Source organism: Typopeltis vanoorti, chromosome 13 (assembly GCF_054136105.1).
Source record: "Typopeltis vanoorti isolate ZY-2024b chromosome 13, IOZ_Tvanoo_1.0, whole genome shotgun sequence".
Lineage (NCBI taxonomy): Eukaryota > Metazoa > Arthropoda > Arachnida > Uropygi > Thelyphonidae > Typopeltis > Typopeltis vanoorti.
The window spans coordinates 52253564-52280797 of NC_143561.1; the positions used below are offsets into that span (position 1 = coordinate 52253564).

The 27234-nt window shown below is 35.9% G+C and overlaps 1 protein-coding gene across 1 annotated transcript in view; it reads right to left on the bottom strand.

Moving 5' to 3' along the window:
• The window catches only part of LOC150100151 (integrin alpha-PS1-like), a 573942-nt gene that overhangs the window by 439672 nt on the left and 107036 nt on the right, over window positions 1-27234 (bottom strand). Inside the window, exons 7-8 of the mRNA XM_090402382.1 lie at window positions 18292-18496; window positions 2874-2958 (exon numbers count right to left, since the gene is read on the bottom strand). Of these exons, the coding sequence (XP_090258508.1) occupies window positions 2874-2958; window positions 18292-18496 (290 nt within the window). The remainder of the gene's footprint in view (window positions 1-2873; window positions 2959-18291; window positions 18497-27234) is intronic.

Consider the following 27234-nt stretch of genomic DNA (forward strand, 5'->3'; position numbering starts at 1 on the left):
CATGGGGGATATGAATCTGTAAGAGTCAAAGTTACCAGTGGTGTGCCTCAAGGATCAGTCCTTGGTCCATTGTTATTCAATCTGTACATTAATGACATTGGGAAGGATTTGGCATGTGATTTACAGCTATTTACTGATGATGCAAAGATAGGTAGGGTAATCAGAAATACTGCTGATATGCAATACTTGCAGAATGATTTCAATAGGATAGAATTGATGGCATATGAAAATGGCTGTCATTTCAATGTTAAATGTCAAGTCATGCACTTTGGCATTATGCTTGAAGAAACTGATGAGGCTAGGGATCTTGGAGTTTTAGTATACAGGAAGTTGAAGTTCTAAGGTCATAGAAAAAAAATTGTAAATACAACTCAGAATAATGGCAAGCTGAAATCAAACTTGACATGTAAAGATAAGGAAGTCATTTTGCCTCCATCGATGAGGCCTTGATAAAACCTCACTTGGACTATTGCGCACTGGTCTGGTTTCTGTGGTGATTCTGATACAGTGGAGAGAGTCCAAAGGAGAGTATCAAAAATGATATCAGGATTGTGGAATACAAATTATGAAGACAGATTGAGAAGTTGTAGGCTGCAGACACTAGCAAACAGGAAAAAGAGGGGTGATATGATTGAGACTTACAAACTTCAGAAAGGGTTACACAGAATTTCATCAGATGGAATTTTTCATTTTACGGAGGGTGGGGAAAGGACATGAGAGCATCCATGGAAGTTGAGAATGAATGCTGTTAAGAAGGGAGTTAGGGCTAGATTTTTCTCTCATACAGTAGTAGGTGAGTGGAATGGATTGCCATTGGATGTTGTGTGTGCAAGTAGTATGAATGAATTCAAGAACAGGTTATGACAGCTGGTACGAATAGTATGGCCTCCATCGATGAGTTCCTGACTCCCTGGAGCTCTCTCTTAATAATAATAATAATAACAAAGAAAAATTAATTTGTTAATGCCTTTATTCATAAAAGGGAGTAAACAAGGCAGTTTTTTAGTGTTATCTAACTTTTGCAGATTGATAGGGAAGTCAGGCTCCAGCCTTAGTCAATCAAAGATAGCTGGCCAAACTACCAAACCTACTACTAATTCAGATGTCATTGATGTCACTGAGAGCAAGGCAGATAGCTGCTGTTATCTGATGTACATAATGCAGTATATTATTGTCTGAAATAATGAGGAATCAATGGTCAATTTTCTTGAGTTGCAGGATTAAAAACCCGAGTTTCCAGAGGAACCTTAAATGACCGTGCTAGAGATCAACTAACTCGGGAAACAGTCAAAAGGCTTAGAAAAAAGTTCTAGTTGGCAACTAGAATCAAACTTAGAACAGTCTTTCTTCAAGTAATCTCTATGAATGCAAACCCCATTTCCACAGAGCCAGAATAATTTATAAAATAATAATGAAATTGCAGTGATTCTTTCTGATTAATCTCCTGTCAGAAAGAATACTTCTGGATGCAAAAGTCACTGATGCAAACTCTTTTTAGTTTACAAAGACAAAAGAAAATTGTCTTTGGAATCTGTAATTATTACCTGTCACCAGTAAGTGTGTGTATTTAAATTCATATCTTAAATCCTTTCTGTGCTTATTTATATGTTTTGCTTATTACTGCAGCTTTGAAAAGTACCAAACTGTATCAGATATATCTAATACTATCTGTTTTTTCCAACGGAGAAGGAACGGTATTTAAATTGTTCACATACTGCTATACCAAACCTACTACTGATGAAAAACAGTAATAGTGAATTTTGTTCATCTTTTGACTCTAGGATTTATGCCTGTTTTACCCTCAGAAGCCACAGGCAAGTCTCTTCAATGGATGACTTCGTCATTTTTTTTCCCTCTGGATGGTTACTGAAATGCTTGTTTAGCCAAATCTTCTGCTTGCGTGCTTTTAACATGCTCCCTCCATTCAAATGTGTTTTAAAATTCTTTGTTCTCTATTACTAGTTCTCAGTTTAATTCTTTTATTATTTCTTCATTTCTTTTAAGTTCAAATAGGTTATATTTTGCTGGTTTTTTCATAAATTTGATTACATTTCATTAAAAATTTCATTACATTTTTCATAAATTTCCCTGCAATGAAAGGAAATTTCATTATAGCTATCAATCTTTGCTCATTTTGTTTTATTGTCCAAATTCCACTTACATATAAATAATGCTGATATAGTTTGTAATGCAAACTTTTAATCTAGTTAATCAAATTACATTAGGTTTATAAGCAAATTTATAACGCCTATTATTTTTAGGTATATTTTGTAATTTTCATATTTATGTTCTAAACATCACATCAATCATCCTAAAAAAACAAAAGAATTAACTTTTTCCAAAATGTTGTTGTTGTTGTTCTTCTTTTCAGTCATTTTCTGTCCACTGCTGGACGAAGGCCTCCTCCAGTTCCTTCCACCTTTCTCTGTTCTTGGCAAATTTTTCCCAACAAAATTTAACAATTCATCACTACGCCTTCTTTTAGGACGGCCTGTGGTCTCGTTTGATCCAACTTCTAGTTGGATCAAACCCTTAAAAACCATCATTTTTTATTTTTCTGTTAAGTTTACCTTTTTAAAGCTGTAGCTATTTCTTTTTAGTTCACAATATCTTTCTGAAAATTGTCTTTGGAATCGGTAATTATTACCTGTCATCAGTAAGTGTGTGTGTGTGCGTGTGCGCGCGCACGCTTAAATTCACATTAGAGGATATTAAACTATCTTGAAAGATGAAATTCAGGAGCATCTAAAAGAATATCCAATAAAATATTATTTTAGTAGTAAGTATTTTGCTAATTTTTGACTAACTACACAGAGCAGAATAATACAAATGAAAATAAAATCCAAAGAATATAAGCTGTCAATGAAACATACCTCTTCACTGTTTAAATATATATACACTGCACCTCCTCCTTGCGTATCATAATAAAATGGAGCTCCAACAACTAAGTCAAGATATCTAAAAAAAAACAGTTATAAATTATGTTCTCAATTCATAATCAAACATAATGAAATGTGCACTAAATACAAATAAATAAACTTTGCAATACATACAAATAAAAAAATGCACAGAAAATGAGAAAAGTATGATGAATTTATTCCAGCTTCTGTTAAAAAAAAAAAAAAAAAAACTACTGTATATTATCGCATATAATGCGAACTTGAAATTTTGTTTGAAAACAAGCCCTAAAATGCCATGTCCACGTATAATGCGATCTGTTAATCTTGTTCCATAACATTATAAATAATACAAGACGAATTAACGAAAGAAATATTTATTTTAAAACAAATGTCAAAATCCTTTAAATTCTTCTTCATCTTTTGAGTAGTCAAACATTTCATTTATAAATTCATCTGTAGGGATTGCGTCATCAGTGTAGCAGTTGTCGTCATCGTCTTCATGCTCGCCAATTTGTTGTGCATCATCCTCGCTTTCGTATATGATGACATCTTCGGATCCAGCCATTGAATTACTTATTCCACATTTAAGAAATTAGCATTGAATCATTTCAGATGGTATCGAATCCCATGCTTCTTTAACCCAGCTGGTGACTAGGGTGACCTCAGGCTTCTGAAAATTCCCAACCTTTGTCATCTTCACCAAACCAGATGACATCCATTCTCTCCATTTTTCACGTAAGTGATCTTTAAATTATTCAAGCTGACATCAAGCGGCTGCAAAACGGAAGTTAGACCACCCAGTAAGACTGCTAGGTCTGTACGAAGCTCATATGCTTTCTCTTTGCTTGCCTCTTAAATGCTGTCCGGAACATATCCCAGACTAGCATGCTTTGTTGACGTAACAAGCTACCTGGACATATGTTCCATACTCGATCCAGCCATTGTACACCTTCTTCATCCATGCAACCTTTCTGATTGGCACGAACAATTACACCTGGTGGAAATTTCATATGCTTCGGAATTTTCTTCCTTTTAAACATCACTGTTGGCTTTAATTTGGTTCTGTCTGCTATGCATGCTGGAACAACAGTAAAATGCATTTTTTCATGTCCCGTTGTTTTTATGAAGACACCCTTTTCACCAGCTGAGTTTACTGTTTGATTCCCAGGCATATCAAAGTACATGGGCGTCTCATCCATATTGCCAATTTGAGAAAGTTCGTATCCATGACACTTCCGTAATTTTCTGATAAATTTTTGGAAGGACTGCACTTTTTCTTCAAGCTGCTTTGGTAACTTATGAACAATTTTTGTTCGGTGTCATAATGTTAATGCTTTGCATTCCATAAATCTGTTGCACCACCCTGGCGAAGCAAGAAAAGATGAAATACCTGGTATGTCCTTGAATTTACCATTCTTGAGATGAAGAGCTCGAAAATGAATTGCATTTCTTGTTACTATAATGCCATCATGTCGCTGTGTCAAAATCCATTCATTTAGCTCTTCTTCGAGTTCTGGAAAGGATGCTACATCTCCACGACGGGCACGTTTCGTTTTGGGGATTTTTTCAAGACTGTCTTTTTGCTTACGCCAAAGTCTAATATTACTCTCTGCTACACCAAATTCTCTCATAGTAACACTGTTATTATGTTCTTCTGCAAACTGCACGACACGCAATTTAAATCCTGCTTCAAAAGATGAACGTTTACGTTTCTTTTGGCTCATTTTCAAGCTAGGTTTGTTTAACGAATAATATTTAAAATGAACTGTGGTTAAACCGATATACCTAACTGTGCTCTATCTATCTCACTGCGCTCTATCATTCGGCGACGGAGAGCACATGCGCAGATGCGATGCGCGCTCGGTCGCCGAATGCGAGTGGGTCAAGTAGATTTGGTTGAATAGGCATTAGGTAGTATATATTGTGTGTGCAAGTCTAATAAGATGTTATATTTTTTAGGATCCCCATATAATGTGAACCTCTAAATTTAAGTAGCATTTTTTACCATAAATTTTTCGCATTATACGCGATAATATACAGTACATTTATATTCCAGTACCTAAAAAATTCCTTAGTATTTTTATATCCTGCAAAACAATATAATATAATTAATGTCATAGTGGATAATGAAAATCATCTACCATCTAGTTCTTTTTTGTTTCTGCTTTTTTTTAAGGAATTAATCATAACATTAACTTATGATATGACATGATTAAAGCAAAATTTTGTAAACGAGAAACCAACCAACTTTCATCAAGAATTCAATCTTCCTTTACTGCTTATATCAAAGCTCAAAAAAAACTGCAATAAAATATCAATGTATCCAAAAATTATTTCAAAACAACAAAAACAGGAAAACTTGCATTGTGTCCATAATGGAAGGCAAGCCTTCTGGTCTCTTGGCCAGGGAAACTGGTCATAACTTTTGTTCTTTCATCCTTACTGTATCCAGATGGCTCTAGTGAGTCATAACCTACAGAGGGGAAAAAAAAAAAAAGCTAATCTCCTGGCTTCGTACTTTCCTCAAATGCATACATTGCTGATCTTGGCAAATGTCCCCCAACCATTCCAAATGCTCAACGCTCAAAGCCCCCTCTACCCTTTTGCCAGAAAGAGGTAGAGATAGAAGAATCTTGTCCAAATTAGACAGCAAAAAAAGTCTCCTACTCCAGATGACGTTTCTCTGATTGTCCTAAGGGTTTGTGCTCCAGAGTTCCTGTTCTATGTCACTTTTGCATGCTCTCTTATTCCGCTGGCATCTACCCTACAAATGGGAAAATTTGTCACCAATTGTAGGGTAGTACACTATCATCAAGACACCTAACAAATAAATGACCATCAGTATCATTTTTACTAATTTGGGATACTAAGCATATCCCTTTAATTGGGGATACGCTTAAATATCACATATCTTAGGACTAATATTATGGAAAACTTTGGCAAATAAGTTTGGAAAAGCTTGACATCTACAAGGCTACTGCTACATTCCATCACATAAGAATTCTTTGACAGACCACAAGGTTCCAATCCCTTACATTTCTGGTATCTATGAATTTTTCATAAAATTTCGCATCTGTTACCATCTACAAAAGACTAAATGTCACCTCTATTTTTAGCTGGTGTTTACCAGATCCATTGTAAATATAATTTGACATACTTTTGGAAAGACAGGATATTCTGTGGAAAAAGTAATTAATGAACATCAATATTAATTACATTGAATACATGAAACCTCAAAAGTCTGGTCTGGCGCAGCATAGTATTGACACTAAACACAATATCCTTAGGATGAAGCAGTTTTAAATACGAATCCCTTAACAAAGAACACTGTGAAACCCTTTTATATCAGCTTAACCTGAACTGGAATGATTGTCTCTCTCTCTCTCAAAAGTTTGAAAGAGTCTCATTTTATGTAAATATCTTGTATGTGACTTGTGTTCCTGTTTTCTTTGATTGATGGGCTGTTTTCACACACTGATGATGTATTGCTATTTTCACTATGAAATTTGTACTTTCATTATAATTTATTACTATGGCTATAGTTATGCCACAGGTTAAAAGTTAGACTGTAAAAGGCTGGTAAATGAAACAAACAGGGACAGCATGGTTGTAGAAAACACTCAGCAAGAATGTCAGGAATACATATCAAAGCTTAAAATAGAAAAAGCCTTAAAAATGGAAATGTATGGAAAGGCAACTGCCGTAAATGATATTTGATCAGAAATGTTCAAATATTATTATTATTAAGAGAGATCTCAAAGGGAATCAGAAACTCATTGAAGGAACCACATACTACATGCACCAGCTGTCATACTCATTCTTGAATTCGTTCACACTAATTGCACACACAACATCCAATGGCAATTCATTCCAATCATGCTACTCTATGAGAGAAAAATCTATCCCTCAACCCCTTTCTTGACTGCATTCATTCTCAGCTTCTAGGAATGCCCTCTCATCCTTTCTCCACCCTCCATAAAATGAAAAATTTTATTAAACTGAAATCCTGTATAACCCCCAATAGAAATTTGGAGTCTCAATCATATCATCCCTCTTTCTCCTGTTTGCTAGTGTCTGAATTCTACAAATTCTCAATCTGTCTTCATAATGTCCTCAATCAGTATTCCACAATCTTAATGATTTTTAACACTCTCCTTTGCAAAATCTCTCTCTCTCCATGGTATCAGAATCATGAAGGAAACAAAGAGATCAGACCTGTGCACAATAGCACAAGTGAGGTCTTAATCAAGGCCTTGTATATAGGCAAAATGACATCCTTATCTTTTTCAGCACTGCAATTATCCTCTGAGTTGTATTTGCAATCTTTGATATATATAGTTCTTGAACTTCAACTTCCTATCTACTAAAACTCTGAGATCCCTAGCCTGATCAGTTTCTTTTAACATAATCCCAACAATATAACATCACACTGGATATCTAATCTGACAAAAGTGCAGAACTTTACATTTACTAACACTAAACTGACAGCCATATGGAAGAATAAAAGTTTTACAGTGGCTGCACTGCATAATTCGAAAGGCCTGAGCAGATGGTGAATTTCAGATGAAAGGAGAAGAATTCTCATGTACCCATCAGTAAATAGGGAAATAAAAACTGAATGTGAGAATTACAGAGGCTAAGAAAAATTGTGGAAGGAAAGCATAGAGAGGAACAAGCTATGTAATTTTGTTGTTTTATAGTTATACCACAAGTTAAAAGTTAGACTTTGAAAGGCTGCTAAATGAAACAAGCAGGGACAGCATGGTTCTAGAAAACACTCAACATTCTTGTTGAGTGTTTTCTAGAAATACATATCAATGCTTAAAAACTTAAAATATGTATGGAAAGGCAGCTGCAGTAGATGATATTTGACCAGAAATGTTCAAATATGGAAGTATAAAATTTTTACAGTGGCTAGTTCAGAAGGCCTGGGGAGATGGTCAAATTCCAGATGATTGGAGTAGAGCTCTCATAGTATCCATCTGAAAAAAAAAAGGGAAATAAAACTGAATGTGAGAATTGTGGAAGGGAAGATTAGAGAGGGACAAGCTAGGGTCAGGCCAAACAGATGTTGTCACCATTATCAGAGATGATCAGATTTTCACTTCATGACAAACGATTGAGAAATCATGGGAATATAAAAAGGATATGTATTTAATTTTTAAATCTGAAAATGGCATATGAGATTTATATGGGATGAATAGGACATTATATATATTGAGCAATACATTTCTTTTTATTTTATTTTATTTTTTTTTATGTTGGGCCCATATACGAGAGGTTGGCTGGTCAACCTATAGTACTTTAGTACCGTATATGGGTAGTGGGATGGGAAAGGAGAAACTTGTTGATATTCGATTTAAAAGCCCATATATTGTATTCCTTGGGAAATACATCAGGTGGAAGACTGTTCCACAGTACACCAGCAGCAGGGATGAAGGAGGAGGAAAAGAAACTTGTTTTGTGGGTTTCAAGGTGTACTGTGAAGGGATGTTGGGAGGTAGCTGCATGTGTTCCAATGGGTTTTTTCTAAAGTCTCAAAAAATTCCTCCACTTCTTCCTTAGTGGGAAGAAGTGGAGGAATCTTCTGTGGGACCATAGGCACAAATAAGTCTCATTGTCCAGTTCCCCATTCTCATATTTGTCCACATCACTCTACTTGAGACTGCCTGCCATTCAAGAAGATTAGCGTTGAAGCGTATTTAGCGTTGAATACTATGGCTACTTCTTCTTTTCCTTGATTGTCATTGCCTGAATATAACATTTTGTATTTATTGCTCAGAAAGATCTCACCAATCTTTGTCTTTTTTGTTTCAGTCACCCCTATTATGTCGATCTGGTACTTATCTAATTCTTCAGCTAGCTCCATTTCTTTGCCATTCAGGCTTCTTATGTTGATAGTACCGGATAGTCCTAATTTAACATGACAATTGTTATATTAGATTTAAAATCCTGGATTACCTATGGTCCTATTTATAATTATCTCTTAGGGAAAAAGATTAAATGGGTTGAATAGGTGCCTTCCATATTCTTGGGATTTTTAGACCATCATTATTGTTAAGATTAGGATGGTTGATAAGAATCTCGCAGACCTCCTTAAATTTACGTTCATACCATGTTTTGGTGTGATGTAAACAACAGGTTCTTTTCCAGTCAATTCTATGTAAAGTATTCAGGGCATGATCAGAAAGACCAGCTTGACCATAGTTATTATATTTAATGTGTCATTTATGTTCCTTTTTTTCTGATAGGAATTGTGCATCCTGTTTCCTCTATATAGGGCAAATTACAGGTGCAATGAATGAATGAATATAATCCAGGGTGGGATAGCGGAGGGAGTGGGTCATTGGATGAGTTGAGTAAGTTCTTTAATTTTGCAGGAGGTTTAAAGGTGGCTTTGAGGTTGTATTTTTGTAGTACTCTGTTTATTTTGTCTGATGTCCCTTTAATGTAGGGAATGGTTATAGTTTTACTATAGTCTGGTTTGTCTTTGTTTTTTATTGAGGTCTTGTAGAGAATTTTGTTAACAGTGTTTTGGCTGTATCCATTTTTTTGAAAAATATTGCTGATCACTTTAAATTTGTTTTTCAGTGCCTGTTCATTAGAGCAGATCTTCAGAGGCCCGTTTTTTAGGGTATTGATTACACCTAGTTTTTGTGTTGGGTGGTGGTAGGAGTTTATGTATATATATTGGCCAGTATGTGTCAGTTTCCAGTAAAGAGGGAAGGAAAGTCTGCCAGAAGGAAGGCATGTGACAAGTGTATCTAGAAATGGAAGTGTGTTCTGCTTTTTAATCTCAATTGTGAATTGTATGCATTTGTGCTGTTTGTTTAGATGGTTGAGGAAAGTGTCCAGTGTCTGGCGGCCATGGGGCCAGATAGCGAACACATCGTCAACATATCTAAGCCAGACTTTGGGTTTCAAAGGAGAGGAATCTAGAGCACATAGCTCGAAATGTTCCATGTAAAAGTTAGCAATAGGGGGAGGTAATGGTGAGCCCATGGCTGTGCCAGAACATAGTACGTGCACAAAGAGCTGTGATATCAGGAGGGAATTTGTCCAGTAATAAAAGGATTGTGTCACTGATTGGGACATTTATGAAGAGAGCCCAATCCTATCAGGAAAAAAAAAAAAAAAGGAACATAAACGACACATTAAATATAATAACTATGGTCAAGCTGGTCTTTCTGATCATGCCCTGAATACTTTACATAGAATTGACTGGAAAAGAACCTGTTGTTTACATCACACCAAAACATGGTATGAACGTAAATTTAAGGAGGTCTGCGAGATTCTTATCAACCATCCTAATCTTAACAATAATGATGGTCTAAAAATCCCAAGAATATGGAAGGCACCTATTCAACCCATTTAATCTTTTTCCCTAAGAGATAATTATAAATAGGACCATAGGTAATCCAGGATTTTAAATCTAATATAACAATTGTCATGTTAAATTAGGACATCATTTTTACTAACAAAACTATTTATATGAAAAAACGTTTCTCTGATGTCTTAAATAGAATATAGCTTTGATGTAGTTATTTTATTTTACTTCATTTATTTATTGTAATTTTATTTTCATTAGAGGTCAGGCCAGTAAAATAACTGTTGATCAAATCATTGTCTCTTCAGCTTACTGTGTGAAATGTAATTTAGCTTGTCTCTGTGTGTATGTGTGTGTGTATATATAGTATATATATATATATATATATATACTCCAGATGATGACTTAATATGATAGTTGAAATGGTTGGAAATTAAAATAATTATTGATAATATGGTCGTAGAGTCCATAATTTGTGTAAAATGAATGCTGATCACGGTGTAACACTAAAGGAAAGGTAGTATATGTGAGGAATTTGATGATGATGATAAAATATTTCAATATTGCCAACTCTCAATAGTATTTGGTGGTTAATAAAATTTTAAAATACTTTAATACTGCCACCTACCAATACCTGAAACATCTCAATGCATGTGCGTGGGGGGGGGGGTCTCAACACATTTGCTTCAGCATGGTGTTTGATAAGAAGCTATGATTACCCATCTGAATGTCAAGAGCTTCTTGGGTACATATTTCCTAGGAATGGATTGAGTTGATTCAGTATTTATTCCTTAACTTTGCTATAACAAATTATTTCTCTAGTCCCTAGAGAAATAATTATATAACCATATATATAACCAAATAATCATATAACATGTGAATGCAGGGTTCACTCCCTGCATTCACATGTTATATGTGAGATTTTGTTCAGCACTTGCAAAAGGTGAAAGATTTAAGAAAGGAAAATGAGACTGGTGAATGAATATCCAGCAAGTGTTTTGAGAGTAAGTTGTGTGGAGGTATTAACATACATGACAGCAGAGTAGAATATATTGATGAAAGCTAGGGAAAATGTTAGTGTTGGAAAAAGTCAGGAGAAGAGAACCTCATGAAAGAAACAGAACGTGCTGCTTATGTGGAGCTTATGGAGAAATGTCAGGCAAAGCATAGAGTACAAAATATTTTTATGGTGAGGTTAACATAAGAGGAGTACTTAATGACAGTATAACTATATCTTGTTTTCCTGGTGCAAAGTTAATATTAGTGAAAGTGTCAGGATGCAAAAAGGGAAGAAAAAAAAAGGAATGGTGAAAAATTGATTATTTTCACTTGCACTTATAACTAGAAAAGGAGAAAAATGTTGTATGAGAGAAGATATTACAGAGTTATTGGAAAAATCGAAAAAGAAGAGCAAAAGAGGAGTAAAGATTAAGTCTGCTGCCATACTGTTAAAGAGGTGAGTTCAGCAGGAAGAAGAGAACAATATTGTGAATCAATGTGTAGGTTGCAGAAGAAATAGTGCAGTTTGTAGACCTATGAACTACGTTTACCAGACAGAAGGCTTACATAATGCTGATGAATTGCACTTAAATGGATTCAGAGTAAGGAGTAATGCTTTCTCCTGAGAAAGCATTACTCCTTACGAGTGTGGAAGTGCACTGTATTAGTACTATTACAGCAAATAAAGGTGTGTGCATGTGCAGAGATCTATGAGGTAAGTGAGCGTGAGAATGAAAAAATCATAAAATCTAGTCTCTCAAGTGACAAAATGGAATAGGATAGTCAATACAAGATGTAAAGGTAGTTGGGAGGGCTAAGGGTCTGTTACAATTTATATATACTAATACCAGATATATCAGGAATAAGAGGATGGAGTTTCTGATATTGGCTGGTGCAACTTTGCCTAAAATTATAGGCATTAGTGAGAATTGGCATATTAGGTGCTTAGAAAGATGGAATGTAAGAGTGTAGTATTTTCAGGGAGGACAGAGAAATGGGGGGGGGGGAATTCCAGCTCTAAAAAGAGTAGGTCAGGAAGACAGCTGTTCAGATTGCAGTTCATTTAAAGCAGAGGTGCCAACCTTTTATGTTCCATGCGACAATTTTTTCATGTACAAGTTCCAATGTGCCATACAACTCTTGTACCCTTAACTCTCTACAAAAAAGATGTTAATATAGACATGATAAGTTGATTTAATATAAAAAAAAAAGATAAACATTACTTACTTTAATGAAACTTTTGAGTCCCCAAGCTTTTAATTTGGAGTTAAATTAGTTACTGAGAGCAGCAGAGAATTCTTCAAATTTGAACCAGTCAACTGTGACCTCATTTTGTTTTTAATCAATTTCATGGCTGAAAATGCTTGTTCACATCTATGCGTCATTTTCCAAAACGACAGATATAACTTCATGAGTTTTTGTTCACTAAGTGAAAATGGGTTTATAAATGCAAGTATGCAGTCCTCTTCTTTAGCAAAATCGGGAAAACAACTTTCAACTGACTCTTGCAATAACCTGATTTTTTTCAATATATTTTTGTAAAATTGCCATTATCTTGTGCACATTCACTCACTCTTTTAAATGCAGAAAATGGGCTCAAATCCTCTTCTAACTGAGAGGAAATAGTTTTAATTTCATCTTGAATGAATTGATATCATTCACTAAGCAAGGAACCAATTTGTTCTTACCCTACAGTTTCAAATTTAGATCATTAAGATGGATGGCAACCTCAACTAAAAATGCTAAATCAAACAGCCAGTTATTATCACATAAAAGGGCTCTTTCTTCAGGCAGTTAATTTTTCTTTTCTAGAAAATTACCAACAACATGTTTCAGTTTCCAAAATCTACTCAGAACTTATCCTCTAGAAAGCCAGCACATCTTACAATAAAGATTGGGATCGCTGTATTCCAAGTCTAACATTTCACAACCAGTAACATAACATGCTGCAAATTTAACTTTTTTTCCACACAGTGACTCTTGGTGTATAATGCAGTGATATTTTAGTCAAGGACAACAGAAAAATTTTTCGAACAAAGTTGTAGTCCCAGTGGCTTTACCTATCATTGACGGTGCTCTGTCAGTACGAACACTGATGACTTTACTAGAATCTAGTTGTAGATTTTCGAGGCATAATTTTACTTTCTCAAATACGTCTGAGAAAGCATTACTCCTTACCATTATCACCAATTCCTCTTACAAAAATGCATAAAACAAAATTGTTTCACGTATGCATCCAAAAACGTTACAGGTTTATGGAGTGTTAGGTCAAACGATAAAGAGAAACGTATTATGGTATGTGAGAAGTGTGATGAAAGGCTACGATGTTCCAAAAATAAGAACAGTGTTACCAAGAATAATCAGAAAATGAATGAGAGTGCTTGCAACGGTAATAATGGAAGTGAAATGGAAAGTTAATGAAAAGTCAGGTTAAATGTATGGAGGATAAAATTGAACATTTAAAGAAGAGCATAACTGATGTAAATGACAGGGAGGTTAAAGAGAAGCAAGTATCTAAAAATGATAGGTTGCTTTATATGGTGACTCAAAAAAATAAAGTGCACAAGACAAGTTTAACAGGTGGTAGAATAAAGCAAATATTGGATGCTTTGCATAGAAAGAAAATATGGGCATCAGAATTAGTGGTAGTGGTGGGCACAAACGACTTGAATAGAGAAACAAAGAATGTGGAAAGGGATTTGAAGAAGTTGTTGCAGAAAGTAAAGGATAATAGTGTAAATTGGAAAAGTGGTTAGTTTTCTGTCCAGATATGATGGTAGTGAACTGAGAAGGAGAGCAATGATACTGAATGACAAGATGGCTGAATTGTGTCAGGCAGAGAGTGTTCACTTTGTGAATGTATAGAATGAATTTGAAGGGAAGTTAGAACGGTTCAAAGCTGATGGGATGCATTTGAATGGTTTGGTGTTGATCATTTAGAACGAGTGCTGTTTAATAAGAGTGCACAGGGTTAATATGAAATTAGCACCACTAAGAGTCAGAGAGGTTGAGGAGCAGGTTGTGGAAGGACAGGAAGAGGATGGATGCAAAAGGTGAGGAAGTGATTATAGTAGAGCAAAGTGATCCAGTGGAAAACAGTCATGATGATAAAAATATAAATGAAAATCAGAGTCAGGTTCAGGAAAAATGGGGATGGTCAGAAAGAAGAGAGAAGTGCATTATAGCAGAGAGAGAGAGTAAAAAGATTGTGTTGATGTGATGGCCTCAAAGAGTGAAGAATTGTTATGTTTGAATACTAATATAATGAGTATCAGAAATAAAATTGAGTTTGTAGCATTGATTGAATCAGTATGACCAAAAATAAGTAGCATAAGTGAAACACTTGGTTGACTGAGGATGATATACTGTCAGGAATTAACATGGTGGGATACAGAATTTTCCAAATAAGAAGAGAGGAGGGGAGGGGGGGAGTATTGTTAATGGTAGCAAATGAATTGTGTCCTTCAAGAGTCAAAGTGGAAAATAGTAGTACGTGTGAAGCTTTTGAAGCTGTTTGGTGTGAAATTGAGATCAGTAGAAAAGTATATCTAATAGGATGCTGATATAGGCTAGGCAATGTGAAAAGTATTGATTGTGAAATGCTTAGACAAATTAGTTGGGCAAGTAAAGGAAGATGATCCTAATGAGGAATTTTAATTATAGGAATGTGGATTGGAAAGAAGAGACAGTGGACAGTAACAAGGAGAGTGAATTTGTTGAGTTTCTGCAAAATAACTATCTAAAGCAGCATGTGATGGAAGCAATAGGCGGTTATCAGTATTAGATTTGGTGATATCCTCACAGGATGTGGTTGTGAATGAGGTATCAACACTTCCACCTGTTGGTGAAAGCGATCATGAGGTATTGGCTTGGAAGTTAGACAAACAGAAAAAAGTTATCAAGAAGATCTATACATGGAACTATAAGGCAGGTGATTATGAGAAGCTCCGTAGTCAACGAGCATCAAAATACTAGATTGATGAATTGTGTAGAAAAGATGTTGACAGTGCATGCGAAATGGTAAGGCAGTAACTAACACAAGCAATGCATAACTGCATATCAAGTGTTAAGCAAATAAATAGAGTAGGAGTGAGATGGATGAACAGTGAAATCAAGCAAGCAGTGTTACAAAAGAAGTTGTTAAGGAGGAAGTACAAGACAGTTTGCAGTGAACAGATGCATGAAAAATATAAAGTGGAGGCCAGAAAAGTGACAAGCATAGCTAAAAAAAAAAAAAAAAAAAAAAGAAAAAAAAAAAATATGAGAGGAGATTTGCCAGTCAGGCCAAAGCTAATCTGAGGGAATTTTTCTGCTATGTGTCAAAAGGAAAAATAATTATGAAAGATTGATGCTGGTGAATAGCTATATTAGCAGAGTAACCATAGCAAATGATATAGTGGAATTATTAACGAAAACTTAATCAGTGTATATCATAGTGGTGTGAATGATGCTGTGCAATATGTAGAAGGGAGGCTAGAATTAGGAGAATTAAAGGTCAAAGAATCAGAGTTTTGCTCAGGTTAGATGTTAATAAGGTTATGGGAATGGATGACATATGACCACGTATTTTTAAAGGAGGAAGTACAAAAGAATGTGCAAAACATTTAGCCATGCCCTTGACCTGGTAATTTAATGGAAGTCTTTCAGTAGGGAAGTTTCTAAGGAGCGGAAAGAAGGCAAAATAATACCTCTCCACAAGCATAGTTTGAGAAGAAGTTTCCAATTACAGACCGGTCTGTATATCTACAGTTGTGATCAAAATGTTGGAAAAATTAGTTAGAAATAGAAAAATTAGTTAGAAATGTTCTTGCCCCCCCCCCCTACTGTTTAACTTGTTTGTTAACACATTCGCTGCCATGCTCCTCAGGCATAGTTTGTTCCCGCATGCCAAGCGCTTTCGCATCTTCAAGATCACTATGAGTAATCTTGTAGCCGGCTTATCAGACAGAATTTTGTTTCACACGCCAACTACGAGTAATCTCGTATCACCCCGATCTTTAAGGTCACTATGTGTAATCTCATAGCCAGCTAATCAGACAGAATTTTGTTTCATAGGCCAACTACAAGTAATATCGTATCGCAAAGAAGAGATCCTGTTGTAGCTGTCAGCAAATGGAAGGATAAGAGGGAAGTTCTTTCCATTTCAAATATGCACGAATTTCAAATGGTTGAAGCACAAAATCGGAATGGTAAATTTCATTAAAACCATATCGTTAGAGATTATAATTTGGGTATGTTAGGCACCGATATTTCTGATCAAATGTTTTCTTACTATTTCACCTTGCGAAAGACAATTAGATGCCCAAAGAAATTGGCAATACGCATTTTTGAGGTATACATTCAAAATGTGCATAAATTTTATAAAATGATTACTGGAAATGCAATGACTGCATTAAAATTTAGAGATCAATTTATCTCAGTTTTTGTTGGAATGGATGAGCTTACAGCATCAGAGAATATCAGGAGGAATCAGGATTTTCATTATTTGGAAATTTTACCACCAACAGAAAAAAAGAATCGTCTAACAAAGCCACGCCGTGTGTGTGTGTACACGAAACAAACGACGACACGAAACACGCTATTATTGTCCTGTCCAAGAAAAACTACCATTGTGCGTGGAAAATTGTTTTAAAATGTACCATTCTTAATTTGAATAAATTGTTTTTTGATTTTATTGGTTTTAAATTGATTTAAAAATTACGTGCTATACTATGGATTAACTCGTGTTTGGCATAGGAGGTTGGTAATCGACATACGAGTATATTCATAGTTGGCTTCTGAGGCACATATATAATATACTACATTTTAGTTGAAATTATTTGCCTTCTACCAAGCCCCCAGCCATGCTCTCCACTTTATTCAGAATCCAATGGTCCAAATTAAGGTAATTATACTAAGGGTTAGCTCGTGCATGGCATAGGAGGTCTGTAAATCGACATACGCGTATACTCTTAGTTGGCTTGTGAAGCTCATATACGAACTACGAGTATACTCGTAGTTGGCAGCGAACGTGTTCATGATATTTCATGTGGATTGACTGGGGATCTTCAAATGTTTGCTGATGATGCAAAGTTAGGTAGAATTATCAGGAGTAGTGTGGATGTTAATTCTCTACAGACAGATTTGAATAGACTTTTAGGCTAGGACAAATCAGTGGGCTCACCATTACAGAGATATAAGATATAAGCCACCATCACTCCAAGATATAAGAGATATCTTGGAGTGATGGTGGACAGTGAAATGAAGTTCCGAGGACACATTGCACATGTTGCAAAAATTGTACATTGTATAGCTGCTATGATAAAAAGTGCATTGACATATAGGAAGAAGAAGGTGGTGGTGAATCTATATAAGATATTGGTCAGACCGTATATGGACTACTGTGCTCAGATTTGGTCACCTAGTTTTCATTGTGATGTGGAAACACTAGAGAGGGTCCAAAGATGAATAACCAAAGTGATATCAGGACTGGAATGTTGGTTATAAAGAGTGTTTAAGGGAATGTGGATTACAGAGGTTGGTGGATAGGAGGAAAAGAGGACATATGATAGAGAACTTCAAGTTAGTTAAAGGATTCTACCAGATTAATACAGAATAAATTATAAAAAGAGTGGATGTTAAGATGGGAAGAAAGAGAGGCCATCCCTAGAAGTTGTATAAAAATGTGGGGAAGATGGGTGTGAGGAGTAGATTACATGGAGAGTTGTTAGTGAGTGGAATGCATTGCCTGAGTCTGTTGTGAGTGCAGTTAGCATAAATAACTTCAAAGCTCATTATGATAGACATGTTGCTGGTTGAGTGGGCCTCTGATGATGAGTCTGTTGATTATATTGGAGGTTACCAAATAATAATAATAAACTTTTTTTATATATAAAAGCATTTCAACCTGTATGCAATATGGAAAATATTTTTGTACTCAGCAAAGTACATGAATTACTAATGGCAGCTAAATCTTTCCAGATCAAACTCCTATGTTGGCCTGCATTATTAAACACACTGATTTTGTTTAACTTTCAAAAATTTGTTTGACATAGAAAATGAATGAAGTAAAATTGAACTACATACCCATCATTATTTACATCAAGTGAAGACAAAGAGTAACCAAAAGAAGAAGCAAACTGTTCTCCATTGAGTACCAATTGAACAAGGAATTTGGATTCAGCTTTTTGCTTTGAGAAAAAGACAACTTGGCCAGTACCATTTCCTCTAGGTGCACCACCAACAAAACTAGTCTCATCTCCAAAAAATTTTCCTGATATTACAGACATACCTAAAATAACAAAACCAAAAATTAGAAAGGAGCAAAATTCAGTATGATCTTATATTTTCAGAAAAATAAATTATATTTTTACTTGAAAAATTATACATTATAAATAACAATATTTCTCTGAGATCCAGCTACCTAAATATTGATATCTTTCCACTTCTTCTAAAATCTTTCCTCCACATCTTATTTTTACATTATCTCCTATTTTTCTACCCATTATCATTTATCTTGGTCTTTTTTGTGTTAATTCTTAGTCCATACTCTTTACAAGAGTTTTCAATTCTTTGAATAATTTGTTGTAACCCATTTTCACTTTCTGCCATCACTACTACATCATCCGCATATCTTAAGTTATTAATGATTCTTCCGTTTATTTTTATTCCTTCTTCTACATCCTCAAGTGCCTCTCTAAACATTTGTTCACTATAAAAGTTAAAGAATAATGGTGATAACTCGCATCCTTGTCTGACTCCTCTCTCCACCGGGAATTCTCCTGTTTCCTCTCCATTTACACATACTGAAGCTATTTGTGACCAATATAATCTCTTTAAAATTTCCAAGTCATAAGAGTCAATATCAATATTTTCTAGAATGTCAAAAAGCCTTTCATGTTTCACTGTATCAAATGCCTTTTCAAAATCTAGAAATCCCAAAAACAACTTTCCACCATGGTTTAGTGTTTTCTCCCCAATAATTCTTAGACAAGTTATAGCCTCTCTAGTTCCTCTGTTGGTTCTGAATCCAAACTGTTCCTCATTCATTTCTTTTTCTATTTTATTCCTAATTCTCTCTAAAATTATTTGCACCAGAATTTTTGCTGTGTGAGTTATAAGACTTATTGTTCTAAAATTGTTACAGTCTAAAACTCCCGTCTTTTTTGGAATGGGGATAAAAATATTCTAAACTCCTCTGGTAATTCTTGTCCTTCATAAATTCCATTAATAATTTGCCATAACACTTCCATACCTTTTTCATCTATATTCCTTATAAGTTCTATCTGTATACCATCTATTCCAGGGGATTTTCCTTCTTTCATCTTTTGAATTGCTAGATTCAATTCCTCCCTCATGATGCACAGTCTATGCCCACTATGTTCTTTCCTTTGATTTTCTCCTCTTTCCCTGTCTTCGTAAAGTTTACTTACATATTCTTCCCATCTCTGTAATATCTTCTCTTTTTCTATCAGAATTTCACCTCTTTCATTCTTGATTGCTCCAGTCCTTAGCATCTTTCTCCTTCCTATCATCATATTAATGTTTTTATAAACACCTTTTATGTCCTTTCTTTCTTTCTGCCTTTGCTGTTGTATCTTTACTTATTTCATCTAACCACTCTTCTTTTTCCTTCTTATCTCTCTTTGTATCTCCCTACTCAAGTCTTTATACTGCTTTTTTTTCTCCTCTGTTTTACTATTAACTAACGTTCTTCTTTGTGTTATTTTCCTCAAAATATTTTCCGTCATCCATGGTTTCTTTCTTTTCTCTCTTTCCTCCTCTTTTTTAGCTAAATGTAATTCTGTAGCAGTAATTATGCTTTCCTTCAGAATATTTCATTTTTCACTCAATACACATGCTGGAAATTTAAGAATAGATGAAAAATACAAAAGGTAGCATCAGCCACATGCTGAAATTAATTTACATTTTTAATGAATCAAAGGAATTTATTGAAATAAATAAAATTTAAAGCAAAAATGAATTATTTATGACAAAATTATTGAGATTAGCACAATGACATAATAATTTTAATTTAAAATAAACCAAACTAATCACTTGACATTTCAACTCTCATATTAAAGTTATTACATGGAGTATTACTTCAAACCTTGATATCACTTCTCGGTCTGGCTCCCACTGATGAGATCTCAATAAAGACAAACCTGGTCTGTGTAGTGACCCTTCTCATAATGCATAGCATTATACATGTCCATAAGGATATGTGCTTTGCATTATGGGATTCTAGAGTTACACAGGCCTGAAATCACTTCAGGTGCAAACTTTGTTTGCTTACACTTGGATAAAGGATTAAATCAAGAATTATCATTTCTTGGCATCTAATTTATAGTATAACCAAGTGGGAAAACTTCCAGCATGATTATAATGACTGCAGAGAATGTTTCTGAATATTACAGTATCCTGTGCTTAACTCTGAGACTGCTACGTCATTCTGGCATTGACATTTTTTCCATTAATAACAGCAAAACCTAGTATAAGGTGATATTTAACCTCTTCTGCCACATATATCCACAAATGTGTAGTAAGAATTATACTATTCTGAATAACGTAATGAAGTTTCAAGGATCCCCTAACACAATTACTCTTGCTTGTAGAATTGAATATAGTCGCCTTCAGTAAATGGCATGAAAGAAGTACTTTTTAACATCAGAGGTCCAATCTGTACATTTGTCAGATTGAGATTAGAAACAGAACATACATTCATTCTACAACTGCTCTTCCCCTCTTGGTCTAACAAGTTTTTTTTTGCAATACTTCCCCCCACACACACACACACCTGTTAGCAAAGGAAAAAGAATTTCAAAAATTATAATTAATGAGTTAAAAGTTAGAAAAAACCCAGCAATATGACATACATATCTTTTACAACACTGTATTGTGGAAATCCTACTGTTCAGTCCAATGATTTTCGTATTCAGAAAGAAGACTAGAATATGCCAATTTCTGACAAGTGGTAAAGATAATCCACATCATTCAATATTCATCAAGGAGAGATCAAACTGTCTTATTTTTATTATGAGAGGTTTTTCATACTGTTCCATTCCCTTAGCAAAGAGCAGTTTTCAGTTGATTATTTTTGATTTTTATGGCACAAAGACATCAAAGATCATATTGTACCAGAACACAGGTTACAGCAATACATACAGTAAACAGTTAGTAGGACAATCACAAGTACCCATGCTCTTGGTGGGATTCAAACCCGCAGATTCTTGTCTGGAGAGTGGAGACGTTAAGCACTTGGCCAACCAGGCCAGCACAGTTTTCAGTCAGCTGCAATGATGACTAGAGAACAATCCCATGCACTGAAGGCCAACTCATTTTGGTTAACTTATACAAAGTTAACCACCTGGGTATTGGTTGTCTTGGGATTTTGCTTCTAATTGGTCTTTTGGTTGTTCAGCTATGTGAGACTGGTGGAAAATAAAAAAAAAAAAATAAAAATAAAAATGTAAAGTCAACAGCTCTATATACAAGTAGACGAATTACAAAGGTACTTCATGTACAAAGTTTATTTTAATTGCTTAAACAAACAAAGTTTGTATTTTAAAGGATTCCTAGATTCCACTCTGCTATATACTAATCTCTGGTGTCTATCTGTCTGTCTGTCAGCAACCCCCCCCCCCCCCACCATCTATGCTACCAGCTTTATATCTGTTCCCATTTTCTGTAACTTTTGTAATAGTTTACCGTGCGGTATTCTGTCAAATGTCTTTGTAAATCCAGCCTTATCATGGTATAGATACTGTTTCCTTTATCTCATTCTGCTCTTGCTCTATTACTAAATAGGAGTAAATTATTAAGGCAAGACCTATTGTTTATAACTCCATGCTTCCCACCAAAGAGAATCATGTTCCCTTCATCCAGTAGTGGGCAGATAGGAATATGATACTCTATGGTCACTTATTTTACATTTCACAAACTTGTCCAATACTTTAACCACCACTCCTGAGATATTAATTGGTCTGTAATCTGCTACTTCTGTCTTGAAGCCACCTTTATGTAATAGAACTATTTTATACTATCTCCACTCCTTTGGAACCTTATCAGAGCTGAGACTTGCATTAAACAATTTCATCAAAGGTGCTGCCAATTCTCTTGCACATTAACATAGCACTCAGGCCAGCATGTCATCCAATCCTACTACTCTATTCACATTGATTTTTTCATCTCCTGTTCATCTACTTCAATTCTGACATCAGTCTGTCACAGCAGTAGCTGATCATGTGACAGACTGAAGCAACTGCAAAATCTTCATCTAGATGATAGACCTCTATAAAGTGACCACTCAGCAACTCAACTATTTCTTTTGTTTCTGTCACCTCCTTACCATCCAAAATTGATTAAATTCATCATTCCACAGTCTTTTTTCCTCCTTGCTAGATAACAAAAACTTCTTTAGGATTTACTTTGGCCTGCCTGCATACTAGACTAGTCACCCTTCTTACTTGCATTTTGTACTTCTCATGAGCAAGCCGATTGCATTTTTTTTTTAATATTCCCTCTGCAATTTTTTTTTTTTTTTTGCTGTCACTTAATCCCCACTTGGTTTATCTTCCAAATCGTCTGATGCAGTCTGATAACTGCTTCTCTCAAACAATCCCTGACCAATTTCCCATGCATTACCATTACTGACAGTCTTTCCTTGTAGCTGCTCAAACCTTGGCACTGCTCACTGATGGAGCCAAAGTCTGGCATAATTACCAGCTTTCTAGTTCAACATAAACTCTTTCTTGACAGAAAATGTTTAGCAAACCTCCCAAAATAAGATTGTGTTCACTCTTTGCCATTGGTGGCAGTGTCTACCTTAGTTATAGATACGACTTCTGATGCTATTACCAGATCCAGCACTCTCAAATCCCTGGTCTTGTCCATGACATGCTTGTATCAGATTTATTTAGAGTATAATATCATCATCATCTCTGCATAAAGCAAACAGCTAAAATTAACTTCTCTCATTTTGATGCAAAATTTAATGCCACTTTTCTGTATAGTGTAATTAATATAGTGATGATGAATAACAGTGAAGATAATGTTGATTGCTGACAAATCCAGAAAATGCCGCAGCTGCAAAATTAATATCAGCGATAAAAAAAAGGGCATAATGGGCGAGTTCTGTTGCCACTGGACATGTGCTTCCTGTGCAAAAATGGACGATCGGCACACAAGATATATATCGACTTTAACCAGCCCTATTTCTGCTTCCTGTGCCTCAAATCTGTAAAACATGAACTTAGACAAATGAATTGAAAACCTCAATCAACACATCAGTTCTATGAATGAAACTCTTTCCTCCAAAATATGAGCACTAGAATAAACTGTGCACAACTCGATGGAGGCCAAAACCAAAAAATTCAACACATCATTTTGAACTTTCCAAAAAGAAAATGGAAAAGCACTAAAAGAAGATATCACCAAATTAGCAGAAGAAAGCGACATCGATCCTAAAAATATCATCAGGTGCCACTGTTTCGGACCCATAAACAAAAGAAAGGATGGAATGAATTTTCCACGTCTTCTAAAAGTGCCTTGCAACATGCTGACAAGAACATCAAAACTAATAATAGTGATCAACAACAAGTTCAAAGACACTTGTCCCCAATCGCACATAAGTGCTCGACCAGATTTATCATTTGCACAAAGGGAACAAGGACGCCAGCTTCGAAGACAACTTGTAGAAAAATGTCAAAATGGTGACTACAGTTGGACCATCGACTACAGACAAGTTAAATTGGTGCAAAAACCAAGTGAAGTGACTAGCAGCCAACATAGTGACCAGTACGCAGGCACTGCATAGGAAATGTGCAAGACCCCCCTGAGTCAAACATATGACTCACAAAACCCTACAAATCCACTTCATCAACATCCATGGACTAAATCCCAACGTTAATAGTGTCCACTACCACCTGCAGTCTACCAAATCTCACCTACTCTTTCAGAAACTAAAATCTCACCTCTCTCCAAGCACTATTCATCTCTCCAAACTACACACTCTTTAACTCCTTTTGACCCAAGAGTGGCATCTGTGCATACATCCACTCTGACATACCTTGCCAGAAAGCACCCAACCTAGAATTGCCCAACTTTGACCTTCTTTGGTTGAAAATATCCCTTCCTCACTCAGTCAAATTCATTGCTGTCTCAATTGCTCCCCCAGTGTAACCAACCAACCACTTTGAGCTCTTTAATTTCCTCCCCTTAAAAATTGACTTTCTCCAGTCCCACTTTCCCAACAGCGAACACATCCTCCTAGGAGATTTTAATGTTCACAACACCAACTGGCTTTCCTACTCCAGCTGTACAGATCTTGCAGGCAGAGATGCTGAAACATTCACCACCACCACAACCTTACACAATTAGTTCAGATGCCAACCAGAATACCTGACAACCCGAACCACTCTCCAAATATTCTAGACCTCTTCCTGACCACAACCTAGTGATCATCTCCTCTCCCCCCCCATGCGACAACGCTTACACACCCATTCCCATACAAGAGTAGTTTGGCATTATAACAGCGTCAACATCAAGTGAGACAGCCTCCGTAACTTCTATGCCTCATTCCCATGGTTAGACTATTGCTTCTGATCTTCCAATCCAAACATATGCATCGAACTCATAAACAAAGCAATCCTCACTGGCATGGAATCATACATTCCCCACAGTATTCTGATCTGCCATTCCCTAACTAAACCCTGGTTTTCCAAAAGATGCACCAAGGCTGTACAAATGAAAAACCAAATATATACCATTATTGGCTCAAATCAAGAACCCCCCCCCCCCTCTATCCTCCTTTAGACTTATACCCAAGCCTGAAATAAATAAATACAAAAAAAAAAAAAAAAAAAAAAAAAAAAATCAATGCTTCCAAAACGGAGTTCGAAAGAGCAAAAAGGTCAGGAAATTAGCAGACTGTCCAAATGGCAACCAAGCCTTTTGGTCCCTCGCCAAAGCAATTGGTCATAACTTCTGCCCAACACTATTCCCACTCTTATCATAATATGATGGCTCTATTGCATCATCACCCACAGAAAAAGCCAATCTTCTGGCTTCACACTTTGCTTCCAATGAATGCATAACTGAAGATAGCAAATGTCCCCCAACAATTCCAGATGCCCAACATACAATACCCACTATATCCTTTTGCCAGAGGCCAGTAAAATACTGTTCAAATTAGACACAAAAAAAGGTCTCCTGGCCCTGATGGCATTCCTCCAATTGTCCTGAAGGTATGCGCATCAGAACTGTCTTATGTCGTTTATATATACTGTCTTACTCCACTGGTATCTATCCCACAGCCTGGAAATTGGCCTATATTCAACCCATTCTCAAGATGGGAGACAAGTCACTGACGTCCAACTACTGCCCCATCTCACTCACCTCAGTCCTGTCTATCTAAAGTAATGGAAAAAATCATCAATTCCCAATTCCTACACTACCTTGAATTGAAGCTACCAGTCTAATCAACGACTGCCAGTATGGATTCCATCGCTGCCGATCAACAGGAAATCTGCTCACATATGTCACCCATCTCTGGACAAATGCCATGGAGAAGTTTGGCAAATCTCAAGCGGTTGGACTTGATATCTCCAAGGCGTTTGAATGGGTCTGGCCCAAGGGCTTAGTAAGCAAGCTGTCATCATTTGGTCTATCTCAAGATCTCTGTAGTTGGAATGTCAGCTTTCTGTCTGGGCACACACTATGTGTGGTGGTAGATGGCTCCTTATCTTCTCACCATTCAACTAATGCTGGGGTTCCTCAAGGTTCTATCCTCTCACCAACCCTCTTCCTACTATATACCAATGACCTACTTCAGCTTACCTGCAACCCAATACACAGTTTTGCAGACAACAGCACATTGCACTCCTCCCATTCTTTTGATAAACCTTATTCCACACAACTCACCTCAACCTACAGAACAGCAACCTGACAAACACATAGCAACCACCACTGCCCTCAATTCAGACCTCCAAGCCATCTCCCAAAAGGGTTCAGATAACCTAGTCAATTTTAATGCAAATAAAACCCAGTACTGTCTTATTTCTCATCATAAAAGAACCATTTTCTCTCAGTATTATTTTTGACAACACCAAATTTACAGACAATCTGAAATTTCTCTTCTTGGAATTACCCTGACATCAAGCCTCTCCTGGCATAAACACAACAACCATTGCATCCTCAGCTTCTAAAAAACTAGGATTTCTCTTTTGTTTAAGATGTTACTTCACCCCTGAACAGCTGTTAACCTTATACAAATCGCAAATCTGCAGAACCATCGAATACTGCTTCCACATATGGGGGGGGGGGGGAAACCGCCCAAAAGCTCCCTAAAAATGCTCAACTCAATACAGAGGAGAGCAATCAGACTTATTAATGACCTATCTCTTACCAACCGACTCCACCCACTTTTGAAAAGACAATTGGTCTTTGCACTATGTGTTTCCTACAATTATTTCCATGGAAAATTTTCATCCAAAATAGCATCAATAATTCCTCCACTTAGTACTACGCTTGTTGGAGCATGTGCAGCTGCTGCTCAACATCCCTACACAGTGCACCTCGAAACCCAAAGAACATGTTTCTTCTCCTCCTCCTCCTTTATCCCTGCAACTGCTATACAATGGACCAGTCTTCCCCTTGATGTGTTCCTTAAGGAATACAATATACAGTCATTCAAATCCAATGTGAACAAATACCTTCTTTCCCAACCCATATACGGTACTAATGTACTATAGGTTGATCTACCAACCTCTCGTGTATGGGCTCAACATAAAAAAAAAGTGCAACCATCTTGTTGTATATCCTTAAAATCTAACTGCTGACTTACAACTCAAGTGTAGATAACGTATTGCTTGATATAATGTACCATTAACATCATATAACTGTAGCATTTTGAACAGCTTTTCTGTTCACCTTTTCCACATGTATAATACTCACATATAGATCCTTGTTATATTTTCATGATTTCTCAACTATATGTCTTAAACTGTAAATCTGATCCCGACAACTTCTATT